The sequence below is a fragment of the Monodon monoceros genome, unplaced genomic scaffold (genome assembly GCF_005190385.1).
Source record: "Monodon monoceros isolate NGI ecotype Baffin Bay Population unplaced genomic scaffold, NGI_Narwhal_1 Super_Scaffold_6, whole genome shotgun sequence".
NCBI lineage: Eukaryota > Metazoa > Chordata > Mammalia > Artiodactyla > Monodontidae > Monodon > Monodon monoceros.
The window spans coordinates 97,239,733-97,261,020 of NW_021703783.1; the positions used below are offsets into that span (position 1 = coordinate 97,239,733).

At 48.6% G+C, this 21,288-nt stretch overlaps 2 protein-coding genes across 8 annotated transcripts in view; both read right to left on the bottom strand.

Moving 5' to 3' along the window:
* Positions 1 to 2,846: 2,846 nt before the first annotated feature.
* CDPF1 (cysteine rich DPF motif domain containing 1) lies at positions 2,847 to 7,432 on the bottom strand. 7 transcript variants are annotated; one of them, XM_029206630.1, is made up of 4 exons: positions 7,403 to 7,432; positions 4,942 to 5,054; positions 3,769 to 3,880; positions 2,847 to 3,429 (listed from the first exon to the last, which is right to left on the bottom strand). In XM_029206630.1, the coding sequence occupies exons 2-4, from the start codon at positions 5,052 to 5,054 to the stop codon at positions 3,283 to 3,285; spliced, it is 372 nt and encodes a 123-aa protein (XP_029062463.1). In that variant the 5' UTR covers positions 7,403 to 7,432; the 3' UTR covers positions 2,847 to 3,282. The 7 variants fall into 7 exon arrangements, with proteins under 7 accessions (XP_029062463.1, XP_029062462.1, XP_029062460.1 ...); XM_029206629.1 differs by having other exon boundaries at positions 6,967 to 7,423; XM_029206627.1 differs by having other exon boundaries at positions 3,769 to 3,925; positions 6,967 to 7,423.
* A 7,229-nt stretch (positions 7,433 to 14,661) lies between these two features.
* Positions 14,662 to 21,288, bottom strand: part of PKDREJ (polycystin family receptor for egg jelly) — a 7,227-nt gene continuing 600 nt past the window's right edge. The window contains exons 2-4 of the mRNA XM_029206745.1: positions 20,813 to 21,257; positions 18,078 to 20,077; positions 14,662 to 17,207 (exon numbers count right to left, since the gene is read on the bottom strand). Coding sequence (XP_029062578.1) covers positions 14,796 to 17,207; positions 18,078 to 20,077; positions 20,813 to 21,257 — 4,857 coding nt within the window. The 3' untranslated portion in view covers positions 14,662 to 14,795. The remainder of the gene's footprint in view (positions 17,208 to 18,077; positions 20,078 to 20,812; positions 21,258 to 21,288) is intronic.

A 21,288-nucleotide genomic window follows, 5' to 3' on the forward strand; every position in this document is an offset into this window, starting at 1 on the left:
AGGCGGCACAGCAGGAAGGCTCCGCAGACAGCTCGGCTGGGAGGAGCGAACGAAGGGCCGAAGGGCCATGACAGTGACTGCTGACAGCGTCCCCACCCCCGCTAACTGGGCGCTTTCCTCCTTCTCAGTGCAAGGACTTTTCCGGTGGCGTGTTCTCCTCTAGGGACCTTCTGCCCAGAAAGATCTAAGGTTAGGCTCCAAAGGTTGAGGTCTAAAAGTTTTTGCTGAGATTTGTATCTATTTTTAGGTGCCATTTTAATACCATTCAGGAAAATGGTCGTGGACCCTCAGCCCGTGAAACACACGGGAGTGAGAGCAAAGGACTCAGAACACAGGAGGCCCATCCTACTTCTGTGGAAGCTATGGGACAAACTGAAATGTGATAGTGGAAGTTCTGCAAGGAAAAGAATAAGACAACGTGTCTCCACACTTTCACTTAAAGAATTATGTAACACTTTGCACGATGCTGTGTTTGTGGAACGCGGCAGGTCCTTAAACTTATCTCAGCAGAGTGGGCTGCTGCGGGTATGGCTGCTTGTTAGGGCAGAGAGCGAGAAGCCGCCGCCCAGGGCTCATTTCCAGACGCCCTTTCCCGGCTCGAGGCACCCGGACTCCTCAGATCTAGAGGGGGGCTCTCGACAGACCATCTGCTCCTCAGAATTTCAGTCCGAGATAAGAGAAGTGTAACCGTTTACTTCCACCCCCCTGAGAAAGGGGAGCCATGTACCGTGGCCCAGTGGGAACACATGCGGTCACATCCTTCTGGAATCCTTTGCCACATAGAAGACCACACTGCATCCACGTCAACGTCACCTCTTGACTACAGCAACTGGTAAACATCAAGGACCTCAGGCCCCGCGGCTGTTAAATGCATTACATGAAAAAAATCGAGGGAATAGCAATTTTTTACATCACAAATAGCAAACTAAGACCTGGGTCAGGTATTTTTCATTTAAAATGTGTTCGCTAGTTTGGGTGGAATGTGAAAAGCTTCCATGGTTTTCCCCGATGAAGGTAATACACCAGCCTCCTCCTCTCTTGCCCTTCTCCCCCCGCTGTCACCCTCAGCATCTAAAATTCATTAAGTGATGAACATTACAGCGTCATGCCAGCCGGAGCGCAGACAAGCTCCCCAGGTGAGCCCTGGCTCCCCCGACAAGGGGTGGGGGCCGCTGAGTCTCCAGGCCCTGAACACAAGTGAGTGGCTCATCTTTTCAAGGTCAAATCATTCACTTTGGGCAAATGTCTTCTCTTTTTAAAGGCACAGGCGGTCTGGTCCTTTTTTCAGGCCTAAAAAAAAAATGTACCTCACACGAGATGGATACCACTCAGTGCAGTTTTCGGTAAAATTACAGTATTCGGGTTCGAGTATCACTATTTTTTCTACACTGTATGGTAAAAAAAACTATGTTAATAGCTCTATCTTAAATACTGTGATTTGAGGGTTTTTAAAAAAAATCCTAATGTAAATATTTTACTCACAATCATGCATCTAATAGCAAACATTGGGATTCTTCTGCAATCAGTGTTAATTGACGTATACTCTCACTAGCCTGGCTCTCGGACTTGTTGGAAACACACAGGAAGCTGAAATATCACAACTGAAATACAACCGCACGCACGCACGCACACACACACATCAGAGCTCTCCTTCTCTCCTGAGCCATGTGGAATTCATTTCCCTGTAAACCTGTCCCCTTCCTCATGCTTCACGTGCAAGAAGCACGAATGAGCCTGTTCTATCATTTCTACCAGCAAGGTTGCCTCTGACCCAGGTCAGAAGTCACCGATTTCACACAGGAGGACCCCGCTGGAGACCATGAACTATTCCTGTGTAGTAAGTAGCTGTCTGTTCTTCAGGGAATTACTACCTGTGGGTTGTTACCAAAGAGCTTTGCAATTTGAAAGATGCTGATGGCAGTGATTGGCAACGGCTGGGTCTCTGCCAGCCTCCAGAGCCCAACCCGGAGTATAAAGCAGAAGCCACGGAGCCCGTGAGTCTCCCACACGATGTTTTCCATACCTTGGCAGATTTCTTCCTGATGTGTATCTGTACCGCCCCCGGGACCCACAGGGCCGTCACATCCAAACCCAGGGGGAGCCTTTGCCAGACACACGGCAGAGTGGTGCAGGTTCCCAAAGCCAGGACTGAGCTTGAGTCCTTGGTGTGTGTTTATCGTTACTGTTCTTGGGTGCCTTATACTCTCAAAGTATTTAGGGGCTGACAGACCCTTTGTATTTTATACTAAACAGGAGCAATTCCAAAGCAGATCTTTTCTGAGCAGGCTCTGACGCCCTCTCTCCAGCTCAGACCCTCTGGGTGTGACTGGTGGGGAATCCAGGGCCGCAGGAAGCCGGGGTGTGCAGAGGAGAGCAAATGGAATCTTCTTAGTCACTTTACTGGCAGTGGTTCCAGGCAATTAGAAAATGGCTATAAAATAACTTTAATTTTTTTTTAATTTTGGGTCTTACTCATTTTCCCTTTAGGAGATTGAACTGATCGTATATATTGATTTCTATCCTGAATTTACGGGAACTTATATGTTTGGAATGTCCTACTGTAAGACTGATGAATGTAAAGAGTTAATTTCAGGGTACAGTTTTGCCTTAATGGTTTTAAAAAATAAACTATTTTTAAAAATTACCTGGCGATTTTTCAGTGATGCTATGAGATGAACTGTTTTGTTTGGTCTGAAGAAAACCAATCCCCAGCTGTAGGGTCTGCCCTTAACCCAGAACAGTCCCCCAGCCCCATAGCTGACGTGGTCTCTACCTGTAGAGTCCAGTGACAGAGCGGACCTGGGACAATGTGGCCCCAGAAGACGAAACCCAGCACAAACGTCGGTCAGTAAAACCTTTATTCATACTCTCATCAAACACGTTTCTAACACCCTCCAGGCAGTGTGCGCTGGTCCTGCGGAAACTACAGAATCGGACAGAGCAGTTCCTGCCCTCTAAGAACTGGCAGGCACGTGGAGAGCCCACAATCAGTGTCTCACCAATTGCTAAGGTGGGCGCCGTGAGGGCGGGGGTGCTGCGGTCTTCGGAGCACCGGGGTCTGGGGTCTGCCTTTTGGGCGCCCTCTCTGCGTGGCTCCTGGCCCTGTTGCTGCTGCAGGCGGACCCCAGCTCCCTCTGGCTGCAGACACGGCTCCCGATGGCCCAGAAACAAGGTCGGTGACAGCAGCTCTCAGCTTGGCCCCATCTCTGAGCCAGGCCACAGAAGCCCGCTGGCCAGGAGCCCCATGCAGCGCACTGCTGCGGACCTGGTACCCGACTGGACTCATGTTCGAGAACCAGGCTGGCTGGCAGGCCTCTTGGATGGCACTTTCCTTTTCTCCAAGTCTTGCTGAATTTCCTGAGGGAAAGCATCAATGTTCTCCCGGACACAGGGGAGGCAAAATCTCTTGGAGTAGAATAAACTGCATTCCTGAAAGAAGAGGGGGACGGAGGAGCCTGAGTGCCATGGGATGCACACTGCAGCATCCCCCAGAGCCTCCAAGAATCTCTCTTCCTCAAACCCCAATGAGACCCTCTGACCCCAGCTTGCCTGTCCCCTACCCCTCTGTTGGCTGCAGGGACCCACCCATAATGCAGCAGACCAGCTGCGTGACTGTGAGGGCTCCCAGGACCACCAAGGCCAGGAAAGGCTGCTGCTCACACTGTTCCTGGGAAAGGCTCACATGTCACCTCTCTCACAGTCACTCACGTGAGGTCCCAGCCACAGGGAGAGAGGGAAAGCGGCCCCAGCTGCACGTGGCTTACCCACCGGGCCCACGCACACCAGCCTGCCGCATGAGCCGCATCTCGAGCCGAGGATCAGGAATCTGTCCTTGTCGGGGGTGAAGGGGTCCCTCATGACGTAGCTCTCCTCCAGGAGGCTGCGGGGCAGGAAGTGGTGCCGGTGGGCTGAATGGCCCAAACCTCTGCTGACGAAAGGTAGCCAGCTGCAAGGACCTCCCCAGGGCCTGGTCACCGTGCGTGCTCATCGCGGGGAGGGGGGGCCCCCAGTGCCACCAAGTAGCAGCAGAGAGGCAAGCAGTGGCGCCCAGCTGGGATGAAATGAGACCTGCTCCAGGCTCCGTGTCGACCGCAGGGGAAGAACCACTCCTCCTCGGCCCAAAGAAGGGCTGCTGCAACTCAGCCCCCAGACCCCAGCCTGACTCAGCAGGGCGGCAGGCGGGCACAAGGCCTCCATGCGAGCTCTCCAAGCCCTCCCCTCACCTCCGGGATGACACCCGCTCCCAAACTGCCTGCTTCCACACAGGGAGAACAGGACGCTTTACGCTGGCTAAGGTTCTGGCCTCACAGCGCACATCAGAAAGGAGACAGACAGGATAGGATCCGAGGCAACACCCCAGGTTCCTCAGGGCCGGAGGAAAGCAGCCTGGCCCCCGCCGGTCCCACGTAATGTACTGGTCAGATCCCCACAAGGTGGACTCTGATGGAGGACAAGTTGAAGGTCAAGAATCAAGCCCCGGGACCCACTGGCTCTACCGTGGGCCATCCGTGGGCAGGTGCACAGGAAGCTGGTCCTCAGGGCTCACTCCCACCAGTACAAGAGCCGCAAGGCGGGCAGCTTCCCGCTGAGAAGGTGTCGTCGTAGGAACCAGTGGGACCAGTGACAAGGCCCAGCCCCAGACGCAATGGCCTCTGCGGCTCCCTGCGTTCCCAGCTGCTGAGCTGTTTCAGCCTGAGCCACAGTGCTTCCACCCCGCAGCCGGAGCAGGTGCTGGACTCTGGGCTGAGCAGGGACGTAGGGACTGGGAGGTTCTAAGAGAGCCGGATGGCGTCGAACCTTGCCCTGTGCCTTCTTGGGTCACACCTGAAGTGCCCAGAGCCTGGGCCGGGTGGCCCCAGACACAACACCCAAGCCCTGTGTCAGACTTAGGCCAGCCAGCTCTGGGCGGGCTCCCTGGGGTGCTGGGACCCTGGTACTCACACGACAGACTGGGTGCCGGGGGGCTGCTGCCCCACGTAGCTATACGGAGCAGTTAAGGCACAGAGCTGGCACTCAAACACACCCAAGGGGCGGCGCTCCGCCTCACACTCCATCTGCAAGGTCAAAAGACAGGGCATGTCGCCTACAGGACCAAGAGCTCCCCACATCTCAAAGCTCCCCACTGCCTGCTTCTTACCCACAGGTGAGAAGGGCAGCGTACAGACAAGGCACCTCAAGTTCAGAGTAAGTGACGAGACCTGCTCAAGGTCACAGGTTCTTTTCAAGCGCACTTGAGCTATTCACCAAGATAGACTATATTCTGGGCCATAAAATGAGCCTCAAACTTTAAAAGCCTGAAATCATAGAGTACATTCTCCAACCCCATAATAATTAAAATCAGTAACAAAGAGATACATGGAAAATCTCCAAATATTTGGAAATTAAATGATATACTTCCAAATAAACTATAATTCAAAGAAGAAATCACAAGAGAAATTAGAAAATATTTTGAACTAAATGAAAAACTAAAATACAAAATATCAAAATACATAGAATGCAGCTTAAGCAGTGTTTACAGGGACATTCACTGTTTTAAATGCTTAAATTGGAAAAGAGGGTTTAAAGTAAGTCATCTAACTTTCCACCTTAAGAAGCTAGAAAAATGCAAATTAAACTCAACATAAACAGAAAGAAGAAAATAATAAATAACACAAATCAAAGAAACAGAAAATGGGCAAACAATAGGAAAAAAAATCGATAAAACCAAAGCTGGTCATTTCAAAATGTCAATAAAGTTGACAACCTCTAATTAGACTGATCAAGAAAAACAGGAAGAAGATACAAATTACCACAATGAGGAATGAAACAGGGGACATCACTAAGACTACAGACATTAAAAGGATAATAAAGGAATGCAGTGACCTTTTTTACCAAATAAATCTGACAGTTTAGCTGAAATGGACATATCTCTTGAAAAAACACCATTTATCAGAACTGACTCAAAACAGAAAACCTGAATAGCCCTTTATCTATTAAGAAAACTGAATTCATAATTTAAAATTTTCCTTTAAAATGAAATAGTACAAAAACAAACAAAAAGAACAACAAAAAAAGGAAACAGAACACCAGCAAAACTTCATGCCCAGATGTCTTTACCAGCAAATTGTCAAGCATTTAAGGAAGAAGTAATACCAACCTACAGAAACTGTTTCAGAATACAGAGAAAGGAACACTTCCCAAGTGATTTTGAGGCCTATATTACATGGACACCAAAACTGCCAGTATTACCCTGATACCGTTCATCGGACAAGGCTACTACAGGAAAACTACAGAGTAATACCCTTCACAAGCAAATATCTCGAGCAAAATATTAGCAAACTGAATTCAATAATACATAAGAAGCCTAGGGCGTCACGACAGAGTGGATTCAACCCAGGAAGGCAATGTTGGCTCAACATTTGAAAACCAGTGAATGCCAACTCATGAGAGTAACTGAATAAAGGAAGAAAAACCACACCATCATTTCAATAGATGCATAAAAAAGCATGACAAAATTCAAGGCTCTGGGTGGTGCTTCAGAGCCAAGGGGCTCCCCACCTGACTACAGAATAAATTCCCTTCCTTGGCATTTAAGCCCTCTTTAACTTGGGACTTACATCCCAATGACTCTGCCGTCCAGCCCCCACCCCTCCATACAGCAGGCTGCAGTTCAAGTGGCTTCATCACTGTCCTTCAGGTGTTCCCTGCACTTTCCCACACCCCCCCCCCCCCCCACCCCCCCCGTGCCCCGGCCTTCGCTCCTGCTGTTTCTGCCACCTGGAGGGTTTCCCCCAACGTCTCTACCTATGGAATTGCCCTCTGGCTGCCCTGAAGATTTTCTGTTCACCTTTGGCTTTCGACAGTTTGACTATACAACTACTTTTTTTTTTTTCCTTTTAAACCTATTTATCCTGCTTGTGCTGCTTTAAGCATTTTGATCTGTGGTTTAGTATCTTTCATTACTTTTGGAAAATCCTTAACCATTACCCTTCAAATATTTCTTCTGCCCCATTCTTTCTTGTCTCCCGCTGAGGTTCCAACTGCAAATACGTTAAGCTTTGATGTTGTCCCGCGGTTCTTGGACCCTTTGCTCTGGGTTTGTTTTTTTCTACTCTTTTCTCTCTGTGTTTCAGTTTGGGTCATTTCTACTGCCCTGTCATCAAGTTCATTGATTTTCCCTTGGTTATGTCGAATCAGCCGACGTGCACTCGGAAGGCTCCGCGCCGCCGCGCAGTCCGGGCGGGACGGGGGATGAGCCGGGGCGCAGGCTCCGCGGCCCGCCCCCAGCGCCGCGGGAGGCCGCTCGGAACCCCGCAGGGCTCCGCGGAGGCACCCAGGCCGAGCCGGACGCACGAGACGCACCGGGAGGGACCCTGACGCGGCCGCACACGTCCCCGTCAAGCCGCCAGGCCGCGCCACTCACCGCCACCGCCACCACCGCCGCCGCCGCTCCGCCGAGCCCACGGCGCGTGCGCGGTGAGTCGCGGGGCGGGGCCTCGTGGCGGACTTCCGCCTCGTCCTCCGTCTAGCTGCGGCTTCCCGTACGCGATCTCTCGGGATTGGCAGCGGCTGGGCAGCACCTGGCTATCTCACGCCGACGTGGCCTGATGTCCTGGCTGCTCCAAGACTCTCAGCTTCTTTCTGGGTTTCCCACCGGGCTCTACAGAGTCGGTGCCGCCGGTGCGCGGCCCACAGATAACCCGGCCTCAGCCGCATTTCCATCCCCACGTGGTTTCTCTCACCGCGCGCTTTGGACCGAAATGCCCTGGTCTTAGTTCTTATGCTACCCGTCCCCCAACTAGGACGGAAGCCTCCGGGGCCTGGGGCCAGGGCTGCAGGCAGTGATTACTATGTGCCCTAAGGCAACAGACAGAATGGGTTCAAAATGAGCCCTGTGGCTTCCTGCGACCTTTAAAAGCTGTGTGCTGCCGGGACTTGTCACTGTACTCCTCCAAAGCCTTAAAGTGGCCTAAGTGGCCTGCAATGCCCGTCGTCATCTGGGACCACCATCCTTCAACTTCCAGGTCTTCACCTTGCAGCACCAACCACGTCAGCTACCAAAAGTTGCACTGGACCCCAAGCTCCCCGTCCCGAAGCTCAGACAAGGGCTTCCCTAGACCTGCAGTGGCCGTCCCACCCCACTCCTGGCCCCTCTACTCGTGTGTATTCGAGACACCATTCTACGGGGCTAGGGGATGATTAGGAAGCCAGCAGCCCTGAGGTCTGGGACTTCTTCCTTTGGGGAATCGAGAAATAAGGATTATATAAGGTGTCTTAGTAATGCTGGCAACAAGAATTATTTCTGGACTTGAGCCAGAGCGGCTCCTGCCGTGAGCCTCAAGAATTAGCGAGCCCTTACATTTTGCTTCTAGAGCACGTGACCTCAACTGTGCTTACAGCAATGGCACTCTTTGGATCAATTCAAAGATTACATACTGTTGGTTTTTATTTTTGGATCTGCCCAAAGATGGGCCACTTGATAAAGCATTTAAAATTTGACCTAGATCCACTCTGAGCTACATGACTGGTTAACCCACGAATGCTGTCAAAGCCATTAGACAGTTTAGACAAGTTACGAGCTGCACTGGAAGAGTTAAAGTGAAATAATATTCAAAGAGCAAATCATGGACTTTGTCAGAAAATAAAGTTAATTTTGATTTGAGCTGTCCACAGTTACTGATATAAGAAAAAACTTACAAAAAAATCCAAAAGGATTAAAACTAATAAAGCTTTAGAAGAAAATGGTTTCCCAAAAGAAACTGCATGTGACATAAGCACTAAATCAAGAGAATGAAAAGACAAGCCACAGAATGAGAGAAAGTATTTGCCAAAGGTATATATGACAAAGGACTGTTATCCAAAATGTACAAAGAACTATTAAAACTCAACAGTAATAATACAAACAACCCAATTAAAGAATGGGCCAAAGACCTTAACAGACACCTCACCAAAGAAGATACACAGATGACAAATAAGCATATGAAAAGATGTTCCACATCCTATGTCATCAGGGAAATGCAAGTTAAAACAGCAATGAGATACCACTGCACACCTATTAGAATGGCCGAAATCCAGAACACTGACACCAGCAAATGCTGGCGAGGATGTAGAGCAGCAGGAACTCTCATTCATGGCTGGTGGGGATGCAAAATGGTGCAGCCACTTTGAAAGACAGTTTGGAAGTTTCTTACCAAAACAAACGTACTCTTACCATGTGATCCGGCAATCATGATCCTTGATATTTACTCAAAGGAGTCGAAAGATTATGTCCATATAAAAACCTGCACACATGGTTATTACACCTTTATTCATACTCATAATTGCCAAAACTTGGAAGCAACCAACCTGTCTTTCAGTAGGTCAGTGGATAAATAAACTGTGGTCCATCCAGACAATGGAATATTACCCAGCACTAAAAAGAAATGAGCTATCAAGCCATGAAAAGACATGGAGGGAACGTAAGTGCATGTGACTTAAGTGAAAGAATCCAATGTGAAAAGGCTACATAGTGTATGATTCCAACTCTATGACAGTCTGGAAAAGGCGGAATATTGGAGATACTAAAATGATCAGGGGTTGGGGGGAGGGAGGGATGAAAAGGTTGAGGACACAGGATTTTTAGGGCAGTGAAAATACTCTATATGATGGTATAATGGTGGATATGTCATTATACATTTATTCAAACCCATAGAATGTGTAACACTGAGTGAACCCTAATGTAAACTATGGACTTTGAGTGATTATGGTGTGCCAGTGCGGGTTCATCAGTTATAACAGATCTTCCACTCTGGCAGGGGATGGTGACAATGCGGAGGCTATGCTTGTGTGTGGGCAGAGGTATATGGGAAATCTCTGCAACTTCCTGTCAATTTTGATGTAAACATAAACTGCTCTAAAGAATAAAGTGCATTTTTTTTTTAAAACCCACTAAAATGACATTCAAATACAACGTAGGGAAGTTAGAACTAGGAAACAGTAACATCTACTGGAGTCTGAAGAAGAGTCGTGCACAAATAATCCCAAAACTAATTTCCGTAGAGACTGTTTTCTGACCATTGTGGATCATCATAGTCTCTATCTGACAGAGATTTAAACAAAGTGAGCAACCCACTGCAGTTTTCAGTTTTCTTTATAAAATCCCAGTGCTGAAAAATGTGAAAGGTGAAAAACTTAAAAAGTACTGGATGGGGCTTCCCTGGTGGCGCAGTGGTTGAGAGTCCGCCTGCCGATGCAGGGGCCACGGGTTCGTGCCCCGGTCCGGGAAGATCCCACATGCCGCGGAGCGGCTGGGCCCGTGAGCCATGGCCGCTGAGCCTGCGCGTCCGGAGCCTGTGCTCCGCAACAGGAGAGGCCCGCGTACCGCAAAAAAACCAAAACCAAAACCAAAAACTGGATGGATCTAGATGTGTTATAACAAATGATGATAACAATGAATTAATGATGACATTTATATGATGAAACGAAAGGAGAATATAATGATGTTTAATATAATGGTAATCCGGGAAGATCCCACATGCCGCGGAGTGGCTGGGCCCGTGAGCCATGGCCGCTGAGCCTGCGCGTCCGGAGCCTGTGCTCCGCAACGGGAGAGGCCACAACAGTGAGAGGCCCGCGTACCGCAAAAAAACCAAAACCAAAACCAAAAGAAAAAATTGGATGGATCTAGATGTGTTATAACAAATGATGATAACAATGAATTAATGATGAAACGAAAGGAGAATATAATGATGTTTAATATAATGGTAATATAATATGATCTTTTTATATGCACCCTCCTTACCGTGTTTAAACATGATATCAATACTCCTGGTTCAATTCTAAATCTAAAACTTTCAGAGGTTTATTGACAGTTCCAGTTGCTACTCCCTCAGCAGAGTGAAGTTTCTCCCAGCTGAAATCATTAAAAAGTATCTGCAAACTATTAAGACCCAGGAAAGTTTGTCTAACTTGGCACTATTGTCGATACAACACAGTTATGTGAACATCTTTGTTATTATCAACACGATGATTTTTCTGAAATGAATTCAAGAAAAACTTTATGGAATACACACACACTAATTTATGGATTATGTATGTTTTTTTACTCATCCAAAGATCAGTGGCCCACCAACAGAACACCCAGAGGTACACAATAGTAATTCAGTTATCTTTGGTATTTTGCCCATTTTCATCTATATAAAAACCATAGCACTACAAATAATTTTTAATTTTGCCCTTATGAAAGTGTGGGTGTCAAGCTAGGTGGCTATAACATATTTTATGTGATGGTTTCTAACTTGTTTTATAACCTTTAAATATTTAGACATGCAGATGTTTGTCATCCTGCCCGGACCCCACGACGTTAGGGGTGGCCTTGCCAGGGAATATAGCTACCTAGATATTGTGGCAGGACTTATAAGACCTTGTATAAGTGTTGTCTTAAACGATTAAGCTTTTTAAAGATCATGACACTCAACAAGTATTATACATTGCATATTCAAGTGAAGCCTGAGAAAGGAAATTTGAAAATTGAAAAATAAGGAATTTAATGCAGATTAGAATCTAAAGCAAAGCGTTGCTAACAGCAATGAAAGGAGGGGGTAACTCTGGAGGATTAATTCCTTACATACCTCATTTCACTGTTAAGTCCAATCTTATTCATCCGTTTCTCCATTTCTGCCAGTAAAATTAACGTCCAAAGGCTGGCACTTTTATTTTAGTGCTAATGAAATTCCAGAAGCAGGCCTTAGTTTTTTAAGTAAACTCTTAAAAGCGTAACATACATACAGAAAAGTAGATACTTCCTAAGTGTGCGGCAAGATGAATTCCCACAAAGTAAGTACAGCAGTGTAACCAGCACCCAGATGAAGTCTTCCACGACAAGAGACACTGGAGGTTTCTTCTGGTTCAAGGGAAAGGCTGGCCCTCTGTGGAGTGGTGGAGGGAGGATGCATGGACAGACCTGAATTTATTGCAATGGACAAAATGCCTTTAACGGTGTATAGCTTTGAAGTAAATATTTCAGAGTATAATATACATACAGAAGCAGGCCTTACAAATGCAAGTCTTCATAATTGGTAAAAGGGTTTGAGGTAGATGAAGGACATGGAGCTTCAGATGGAGCCATCTCTATGCATCTAAAACTTGTTCTACTACTCTGAGTTAATAAGGGGCTACATGGAGAACAAATCCAAGAACATTTATCTGGTTTTCCTGTGCAATACAGACTTGGGAGGATATTCATAACTGTTTCCAACTTGTTCTGGAATATGCCTACCCTATCCCTGGAAACTGATGGGAACAAAGGCGTCTTAAAAGACTCCTTTAGAAATTGTTTCCATGTCCTGTGAAAATGACCTTCTAAATTTTGATTGTCTCGTTACTTTGTTTTCCTGATGTTAACCTCAAACAATAAAACAGCCAGTTTTGTTTTCACCAGCGGTTATTTTTACCAGCAAAATGGGTTTATTCGGGAGCAGCAAAGAATTGCAATTTGGGACGTGTAAGTCTGGTAAAGCAAAGGAGAGGGAACTTTTTTTATAGAGAAAGGGAAGTTGGGCGGGGCTTTTATAAACAAACTGTCCATTGGAGGAAACTGGGAGTAGGAAATCTAGTGTGAGTTGTGACAGTCTCTTATTGGCTGGGCTGTTGCCAGGCGAGGAGAAAACCTTCCTTCCTCCTGCTGCCTAGTAAAGTAGCATCGCTTCCTGCCGGAGAGGAATGGTACCTCTCTTCCCGTTGGGATCTGTGTTGGCCTGAGTGGTACGTGCATGAGAGCCCCCACTTCTGGCCTCCCGACTCCATTTTAGTGAGGTGTCCCTTTATTAATTTTCACACTTACAATGTTATAATTGGCACCTCTAATATTTCTAAACTATGTAAATACTTGTCATTGCTCTATCATTAGAAGGCCCCTGGCACTCCCCGCTCTCCCAGTATGCGTGGAAACAGCCCTGTGACTCTGCTAGACTTCTCGCTGTAGCCACAAGGTGACAGTCTTGTCTCCTTTGAGGGGCCTGCAGCTGCTGTCCCTGATCATCACTCAGCCCACGCCACCCCTCACCCCCGCCTTGTTCCTGGACGGTCCACCTGGACCCTGCCTTTATGACCCTGTCACTCACAGCTCCCAATCATGAGATGCTATGCGGGCCTGGGGACTTTCTTCCAGGGAAGCGAGGCCAATTTGTGTAACCCTCGGCCTCCCACAGCACCAGAGGGGTAGAGACTTCAGCTGATCCTAAATTTGGGAAGAATGTCTGGGTGTACCCAGCCACAGAGTACCCGAGTCTGCCTTGTCTGCCTGGGTCTTCGAAGCCTCTAGGGCGAGGCCTGCCCCATGTCGCCTGCACATCACCTGGGGCTTACACTCCCCCGTTCTGCATTCCATGGGTGACTGCACCTGACCAGACCCCAGGAAAAAGTAAACATTTGGCCCCCATGCTTACGCCTTCCCAACCTGTTCAAAAGTCAGGTGGTAATGAGGGGTGCTAACCATGAACGTGCACTTCACTTGGAACCGGTGGCCAGAGCCCAGCCACACCTGAGACGTCCCACCAGGGCAGTTAGAAAACCCAGAACTGACCTTCTGACCCTAACCGTGTGGGTGGTCTTGGGTGAGTCACAAAACCTCTTCATTATCTCAGCTGGCAGAGAAGGCCACCCCCCAACCCAGGTTCTCAGGCCTCCCCTGGGGAGGAAACGATGGAACGCATGCACACGTGCGTGTGTGCATGCCCGTACCTGCCAAGGTGCAGGGTGCCATGACCATTCCCGTGCAGCACAGGACTACGGGGGCGCCAAGTGAGTAACAAACACCTGGGACAGAGCAGCTGCCCACCTGCCCGTTGTCCCCCTTTGCTGGCCCTCGACTTTGAGGGCAGGAGCCATCGGTGTATACATCCCCTCACAGGAATCACTGCAGGTCTCACAGAAGAAATCTCACATTTAATTCGGATCAAGCTTAAAGTGGCATCTACATAAATGAGCATGTTTTGGAGTGAAAATCCAACAGCTGCTAGCCTATTTTTCTTAAACAATGTTTTCTAAACAATCCACCAGGCCATCAATAACCCAAAGCCCAGATCCTGGATGTATATACTGCTGTACACATTATATAGAATATTTACTATCTTTCAGTGTGAACCCACACCCACACACACTGCTGTTTAATAAAAGTCACGTCTCATGGCCAGAAAACGTTATTACACTTTACATCTTTCACTTGCAGTGGCCTTAAGTAGATGGGAAGCTTCAGACCTCTGACCCCCAGGTCCACATCCCTGCATTCCCAGGCACGAGGGCAACTCCTGAGACTCATCACAAGGCCCTGGCCCAGCTGCAGTGTGGGCGGCGGAGTTGGGAGGGTGGGGGAGGCCCTGCAGCCCTGTGTGCAAAGGGAAGAGCCAGCGGGGCTGAGGCACTGAAGCGCAAGTGCTGGCCTCCCAGCCCCAGGGAGTGGGGCACAGAAGCAGCAGGATTTTCCTGCTGCTTCCGGCAAGGTGGGGTGAGGTTGAGGGGGCCTTTGAGTTCCCTACCCCAAATCTGGGTCTCTAACCTTCTAAACTGCAGCAGGTACCAAAGACACCAGTTTCCCAGCCACAGGGAAATCAACCCAGGACTCGCAGGCTGTCCTCCTCCTCTCTCTGTAGAGGCTGCACTGCATTCTGACAGCCTCAAGTTCCGAAGGGGAGGCCAAGACTGCAGACACTTCCAGACGTAGGGGGTGTGCATTGTGAAGGACACGGGTAGAAAGCACAAGTGAGCCACTAAACGTTCCTTAATCCCAGAAAGTGAGCATTTGAGAAAAGCCGGCCTGTGGACCTTGAAACCGTCATGGATCACACAACGAGATACACCGTTTTCTTCCCATTGATGTTTCTGGTCTTCAGCCCCAGGTACCGGCTGTCGTTCTTCTCTGGCTGCCCGTACACCATGTTGACAAAGAACTTGGATTGGTCTTCTGCCTTGGATTTGAAGGACAGAAAGCCAAATGCAGTTCTTAGTCTGTGACACAGGTAGGTCATTGCTTCCGCTTCTTCTGAGGGCTCCTCATACACGGGCTGCTTCATTTCCCCGTAGGCAGACAAAATCACCGCCTGAAATAAGTTGATCAATAGGCAGATCATCACCAGCAGAAAAGATGAGAGAAACAGGACCCCGAGAACCCGGTTACTGGAAAATTCCGTGTTCTGAAAAGCTGAAACGCAGTAGGAGAATACTGTCTGCGTGGCGTGAATCATATCACTGTAGTTCCATTCGTGCTGCCCGAATACCAGGTAACCGAAAGTCATGTAGACGAAGAAGTACACGGACACCACTAGTGCCATGTGGCAGATGCCGGGAAGGGCAGTCTGGATGGCCCTCTGTGTGAGACGCACATGGTAAAAGAACCTGGAATACCTGAGGGTCTTCAGGATTGTCAGAAACAACAGGAAACCCAAAATCACCCTCATGGCGTGATCTACTTGAGACACTGCATGAAAGGGAATGAAATCCTCAGAGTTCGACAGGTAAAACCGAATTATACCGACAGCCAAGAAGTGTTTCCTGAAAAAGAGCACGATCAACACGGTAAAGATGCATTTTAAAGCAAAGTTGAGCAAATTATATACACTTTTCACGTAGGCGGACCTTTCTTGTGTGATGATGTAGACCTCGTCGACAACGTAGGCAAAAAAAAAAATGAGGATGGCCACGTACAAGTAGATTTCTGCGGAAGTTTTTCTGTTGAAATCGGCAAGCGAGAAGGAGTGCGCAGACAGGCTAGTGTTCACGACTCCTACCCGAGAGACCTCAAAGATGACTGAGATGCTGCAGAAGAGGGCGGTGTCTGGATTAAAAGTTGTTAGTTCCAAGATCACAGCCCATGTCTTCTCATCCAGCCAACGGCTTCCCTGGAGTTCGCTGAGCCTCAGTGTGGAATTAAACTGCTGCTCTTCCGGAAAAAAATAGAACGCGTAGCCTCCTGACCCGTAGGTATGCAATAGCCCATAGGAATAGTACACCCATCTCTTTTCTCGAGGCTTGTAAGTAAATCCTTTCGTAGTCTTGTCTATAGCCCGCTTACTAACTCTATTCCACAACCCGGAGTAGCTTTTTGTGTCTTCTGGGTCAGTGCCGTATTCGGGGTGACAGTGAATCTCTCTTTTGAGGCTGTCCTGCGTGAAGTGTTCGGCAGGCAGACAGGTTTTCTCTCCAGGTTGCGCCCTCACCTGCCGCATCAGTGGCAGGCCGAGGATTTTAGAGGAGCTTTCCGGGAGAAAGGTGGGACGCAGGTCGTTGTGGAGCAGAGGCAACAGCACGCTGTTCAGCCACCGAAAGATGTCTTCCGGCTTGGTCACCGACGCCAGATCCACAGAGAACTGGTCCCGAATAAACCGATTATAGTCAAAGCCGTCGGTGTGGTGTAGGAGGGTGACCAGGCTCACCAGGAGGGCCAGAAACATGAAGTGAGTGAGGACGTAGCTCAGGAACAGGAAAGCTCTTCTCTTGATCCTCTTCTTTCTTTTGAATATCGTGATGTCGTCTTCAGTGAGGGGCTGGTACATCCTCGAGCTTCGGAGCTGGACGATGTGCTGCTGGCGCCTGCGCATTTCCTCTGGGTTCTGCGTGATGCTCTGCAGCTCGATCTCACTGTAGCGACAGCTGCCGACCCACGGAAGGTTTTCACAATACTTGGGCTTACTTGTTCTGTAGCCTGACACGACTATAATTTTAGATGGTTGCACCAGAAAAACTGACTGCAAGAAGCAACAAAATGATGCAAACAGCCATTCTATTGACTTTTTGTAGCCGTAAGTCAGTCCATAAAATACAATAAAGAATGAGGATATGCTACAAGTGACAAAAACCAAGAGCCATGCGACATAAACGCAACACCACGGCAGAACAATCCTGGTCTTCTCTTTGAGGGGTGTAGCACCGGGCTGGCGAGGGTGCTCTCCAGGAGAAACACTTTGATTGTCTTCAACGTTTGGGTTATTGGCGTTTTTATTTTTTCTTTGGGTGCGGGAGACCTTGCTTTCTGCTCGCTTGGGCTGGGGCCGTCTTTTAGAGGTGGTCTTGACAGAAGCCTTGGGAAGTCCAGGACTTCTCCTAGTAGGTGGAAGCTTTTCAGGCTCCTGGGAGCGTTCGTTGCCAGTTTCATGAGCGTGCCACTTTGCTAATCGTTCTTCCCAGTGTTCACTTGCTGCTGGTGTCCACGGATGCTTCCGAGGAGCGACCTCCCTTAGGGTCACCTGAGGTCTCCTCTGGGAATAGATGAACAAAGACGTGATCATTAGTTGCACAGGGATGGTAATTAAGACACTTTCCATCCCGATCGCCATCGACCTGAGGTACTTCCCCTCTTGTGACGCCGCTTCTTTTTCTTTATTCAGATTAAAGAACATAATATTACACAGAAGGGAGGACAGCAACATGGCTAAGCAACAGGACAGTCTCTGGAGCCTACTGAACGGTGTAGCAATGACACCAGAAAAAACAGAGAACCACATGTGGCTTCTCCCCAGCCTATAACTTAAATCTGTAAGGAAAAAATCCATTCTGTTGAGAGACTTATCTGGGGGGGTTACTTGAAAGGTTCTGTCCAAAGAGGTGTCAATAGAAAGCCACTCCCGGCACATGAACAGCCAGATGTGTCTGCTGAACAGATTCTCCACTTTGATTCTACTTAAATACCAACTAGGGGACCTGCCCTCGTTGTTGTGCCACACGCGGATGGAATGGATGTCCCCCAAGTCATTTTTCGTCGTTAGGAGGAAAGTGCTGATGCTTCCTCGGTAGAGGGTTGTAAACTGTGGATGGCTTAAACAGTGCACATCGCTGCTACTCTCTGTTCCCTGCAGTTGGACAAAGACATTGGCCCTGGTCCCAGACCCACAACGGCTTCCTGTAAAAACGGTGACTAGGTAACATACATTATCATAAGGATCGTTATCAGGTAGAACTACCACATGCTCCCTAAGACACTTGTCCATTTCATCTCTGTGCAAGGCCCAGAACCCTAGGACTATGTACAAGAGCATAATGAAAAGTACAGTGAAGAGGGTCACGGGGTTTTGGGTAACGTTCTTGATGACCTCTAATCGTAGATCCACGGGGTTAGGGACCACGATCACCTTGGCCGTCAAATAGTGGGTACGCAGGTGAAGGTTGGCTAGTTTCATTGCGTCCAGCTGCCGCCTGGCCCGCCCTGGGTTCTTGCAGATACAGTGCACTTTCTGCCAGGTGGTCTTCTCTCCGACAACGCAGGTGTCTTCTCTCCAATCGCTCTGGATCCCATACATGTCCAAGCATTGAGTGCTGAAAACAGAAATTCTCACCAACTTGTCATTGGGCTTTAGGACAAAATGAGGTGCCTGCAGAACCACAGCGACGGTAGACTCAGAGGAGCTGGTTCGCTGAGCTATGACCCGCAACAGGGATGGGGGAAGGCAAACCACACGGGCCTCCGTCACTGTACAGTCAGGGTCAAACAGGTCACTGTCTTGGGCAACTGGGGGGATGCGATGGGGCACGAGGTAGGTGGCGATCAAAGCGGTGGGTGTGATCTGATGGCCAGCATACACCAACACCGTGAACAACACGGCCACTTCCGTCACAATGTGGATCAACACCTCCTTCCCTGCTCTGCTGTCCACGTCAAAGCTAAATGCCCCCGTCGTCTTTCTCAACGACTCATTCGCTTTAGGAGACTCCTTGCTGGGGCCCACCGTGAGATTAAAAGTCCCAAAGCTCAAGTTTTTTCTGATGAGGTACACTTCCACTACATCAGGTGTGATCTCAATCACGTCACCGGTGGCCTCGGTTCCTGTCATTCGGAATCCAACCACCTCGGTCAAAATGTTTTCCCCATAATTTAGCCAAGGGAAAGGGTCATCTGCAAACTCACAAAACACTGTAGAAATTGGAGCGTTGGCAGGCAGACTAGGAACGCTGCTCACGTTTAGGGTTGGATAAAAACAATTTCGACAGTGTTTCTCAGTGCTGAAAAACTTGGTAACATTCCACTTTTCCGTTTTCTTGACATACATGTTAAAGTTGGACGTCCTCATTGCAGTGGTCTTATCCTCTGGCACTTTTACAGCCAATACTGTCTCTGCTAGAGATTCAATCACATGGAAAGGCTCTTCGACCACTTCATGACGAACCATCAGTTTCAGGATATTAGACAAACTTGTTAATATTCCAGTGCTCACACTTTCTATTTGCTCAGAAGAAATGTGCTTATCTCTCTGGTGACACTCTTGGAGGGCTTGGCTTGCTTGCCAAATCCTCACCGTGGCCAGTTTCTGAGCAAGCGAGGAGAACTCAGAGGTTTTCTGCGTTAATTTAGTAACAGTCATGACCACCTGGCTAATTTCCACCAAAGTGTTTACAGGAAGAATGAAAGACTGATTGAAAAGGTGTTCTCGGAGTCTAATTTGGTCAGCTTGCAGATGTGAGTCTGTTTTCATGCTATTCAAGACAGAAGCTACAATATACATTAAATAACCTGCAGGTAAAAAATCCTGCTGTTGAAGCAAAGTAGACAGTGATGAATCTGGTCCCATAGTGGAATTGAATAACTCCTGCAGCACAGTCCTTGATGAGTTTATGTCAGTGGGAGCCTGTACAGTGGCGTACAAAGTCACCTGAGAAAAAGCTCCCAGAGAGGTATTATATGCCTGAGCGTATATTTTCAAGGCGTAATGATTGGCTAACACACCAACAGGGAGAAAGGAAGGGGGCGCTGTGCAATCCTTCCCCCAATAGAGGATGGACCCAAAATTATTCTCTTTTAAAGAACTGATTTCACCAAAACCACGCACATCAGGAACTATTATTTTATATGTAAGAACGATGTTCTTATCCTTGAAACTACTACAATGGACAACAAATTTAGTAATGAATGCAATTCCTTCAGCTGGATCAATTTTGCATTCTGTGGTTTCAGGGACGTGGTGAATAACGAAGGGATGCCTTAAGACCAAGCTCGATCCACCCCAGGTTGCTAGACTTAGAGAAATCCAAAACTTATCTTCAACGAAACGCCGAAAAGCGAAAGCTTTTACAGACAAATATGCACCATTCCGCCCTGTTGTTGTTTGCCCCGTCCAATCAAATGGCATCTTATCACCTGAAGACGACAGAATGGACCATCGATAGACATCACGGCCTGCTTTACAACGTGGGCATTCTAGAGACAAAGAAAATCTCTCTGATATAATCAAAACTGTATCACAATTTTCAATACATGAAATGCTTGCTACAGGTGTCGGTCCTTGGAGCACATGCACTGTCCTATCAATAAATGCTGTTCTGTCGTTCCTCCGGATCACCAGTCTGAAAAAATACACACGGCCGCCGTGAAGTGTTTCCGGCGAAAGTGTGAGTATAGGACCAGAGGCCCATGTCCACCTGAGATCAACCTGCTCTGGGAGACAGACTTCCTTGCTCCTCACTGTAATTTCATGGCCATCGTAGTTTCTTGGGTCTGTGGTACAGTACCAAAAAAAATGAAGTCCCTCTAAAGGGTTTTCTGCATCTGGATCAGAGGACATATTTCCATTCAGAGTCAGCCCATCTGTGAAATTAACTGTGATGTTGGTATCCCCAGGAATAACAGCCTGCAGGGGACTTTTAACAATGATGATATAGATGGAATCTGAGTCTTTCTTCAGAGGTATCTTTGGATCATATGTGACGATGTACACGGAGAAATTAAGCAGATACACCCCCCAAGATAAAGAATGCGCGGAGATACGTACACTTGATGGAGTGTTCTCTGACTTGAAAGGTGGGTTTTGCAAAGGTTTAGTCCAGTCCGGCTTGTCAGATACAGAGGCCACGGAATAGAGTTTCCAATACTGACCAAAGAACCTCTGGATTGGGCAGCGGGCCTTAACCGTGGCATTGATGGTGACTTCCATCTTCCGGGTCAGCTGCAGGGGAGAATCGTCATTCCTTTCGATCCTCACCAGATCCAACACACAAACCCCCGAGCGCGATATCTGACAGGACACCGAGGACTCCATGGCTTGGGAACTGTTCGGGTTGACAGCCTCTAAGACGACAGGCGTGGGCCCGTCCGTGGGACACTTGGTTCTGGCCACTAAGCCCGCGTAGGAGCGTGGGCCGCGGGGCAGAGCCGAAAGGGGCGACACCGCCGAGCGGGGCGACACGCGGGCGGCGGCAGCGGCGGCCGTGGGGACCGTGGGCCCCAGCAGCCCGAGGCGGAAGGTCCACTCCAGACGCCCGAGGGAGCGCGGCAAGCGGGCGAGCCAGCGCAGGGAGAGCCGGCCGCCGGGCGCCGACAGCTGCAGGTCCACGCGGGCGGGCGCGGCGGCC

Excerpts from the sequence above, each read along its gene's own strand:
- CDPF1 (XM_029206625.1), bottom strand. The coding sequence starts at position 5,108 with ATGTGGGGAGCTCTTGGTCCTGTAGGCGACATGCCCTGTCTTTTGACC. Across the intron at positions 3,926-4,941 it reads CCCGGCACCCAGTCTGTCGT|AGGTTTGGGCCATTCAGCCC; the intron begins GTGAGTACCAGG and ends TTTCGTCAGCAG. Across the intron at positions 3,430-3,768 it reads GGCTGGTGTGCGTGGGCCCG|GAATGCAGTTTATTCTACTC; the intron begins GTGGGTAAGCCA and ends CTCTTCTTTCAG.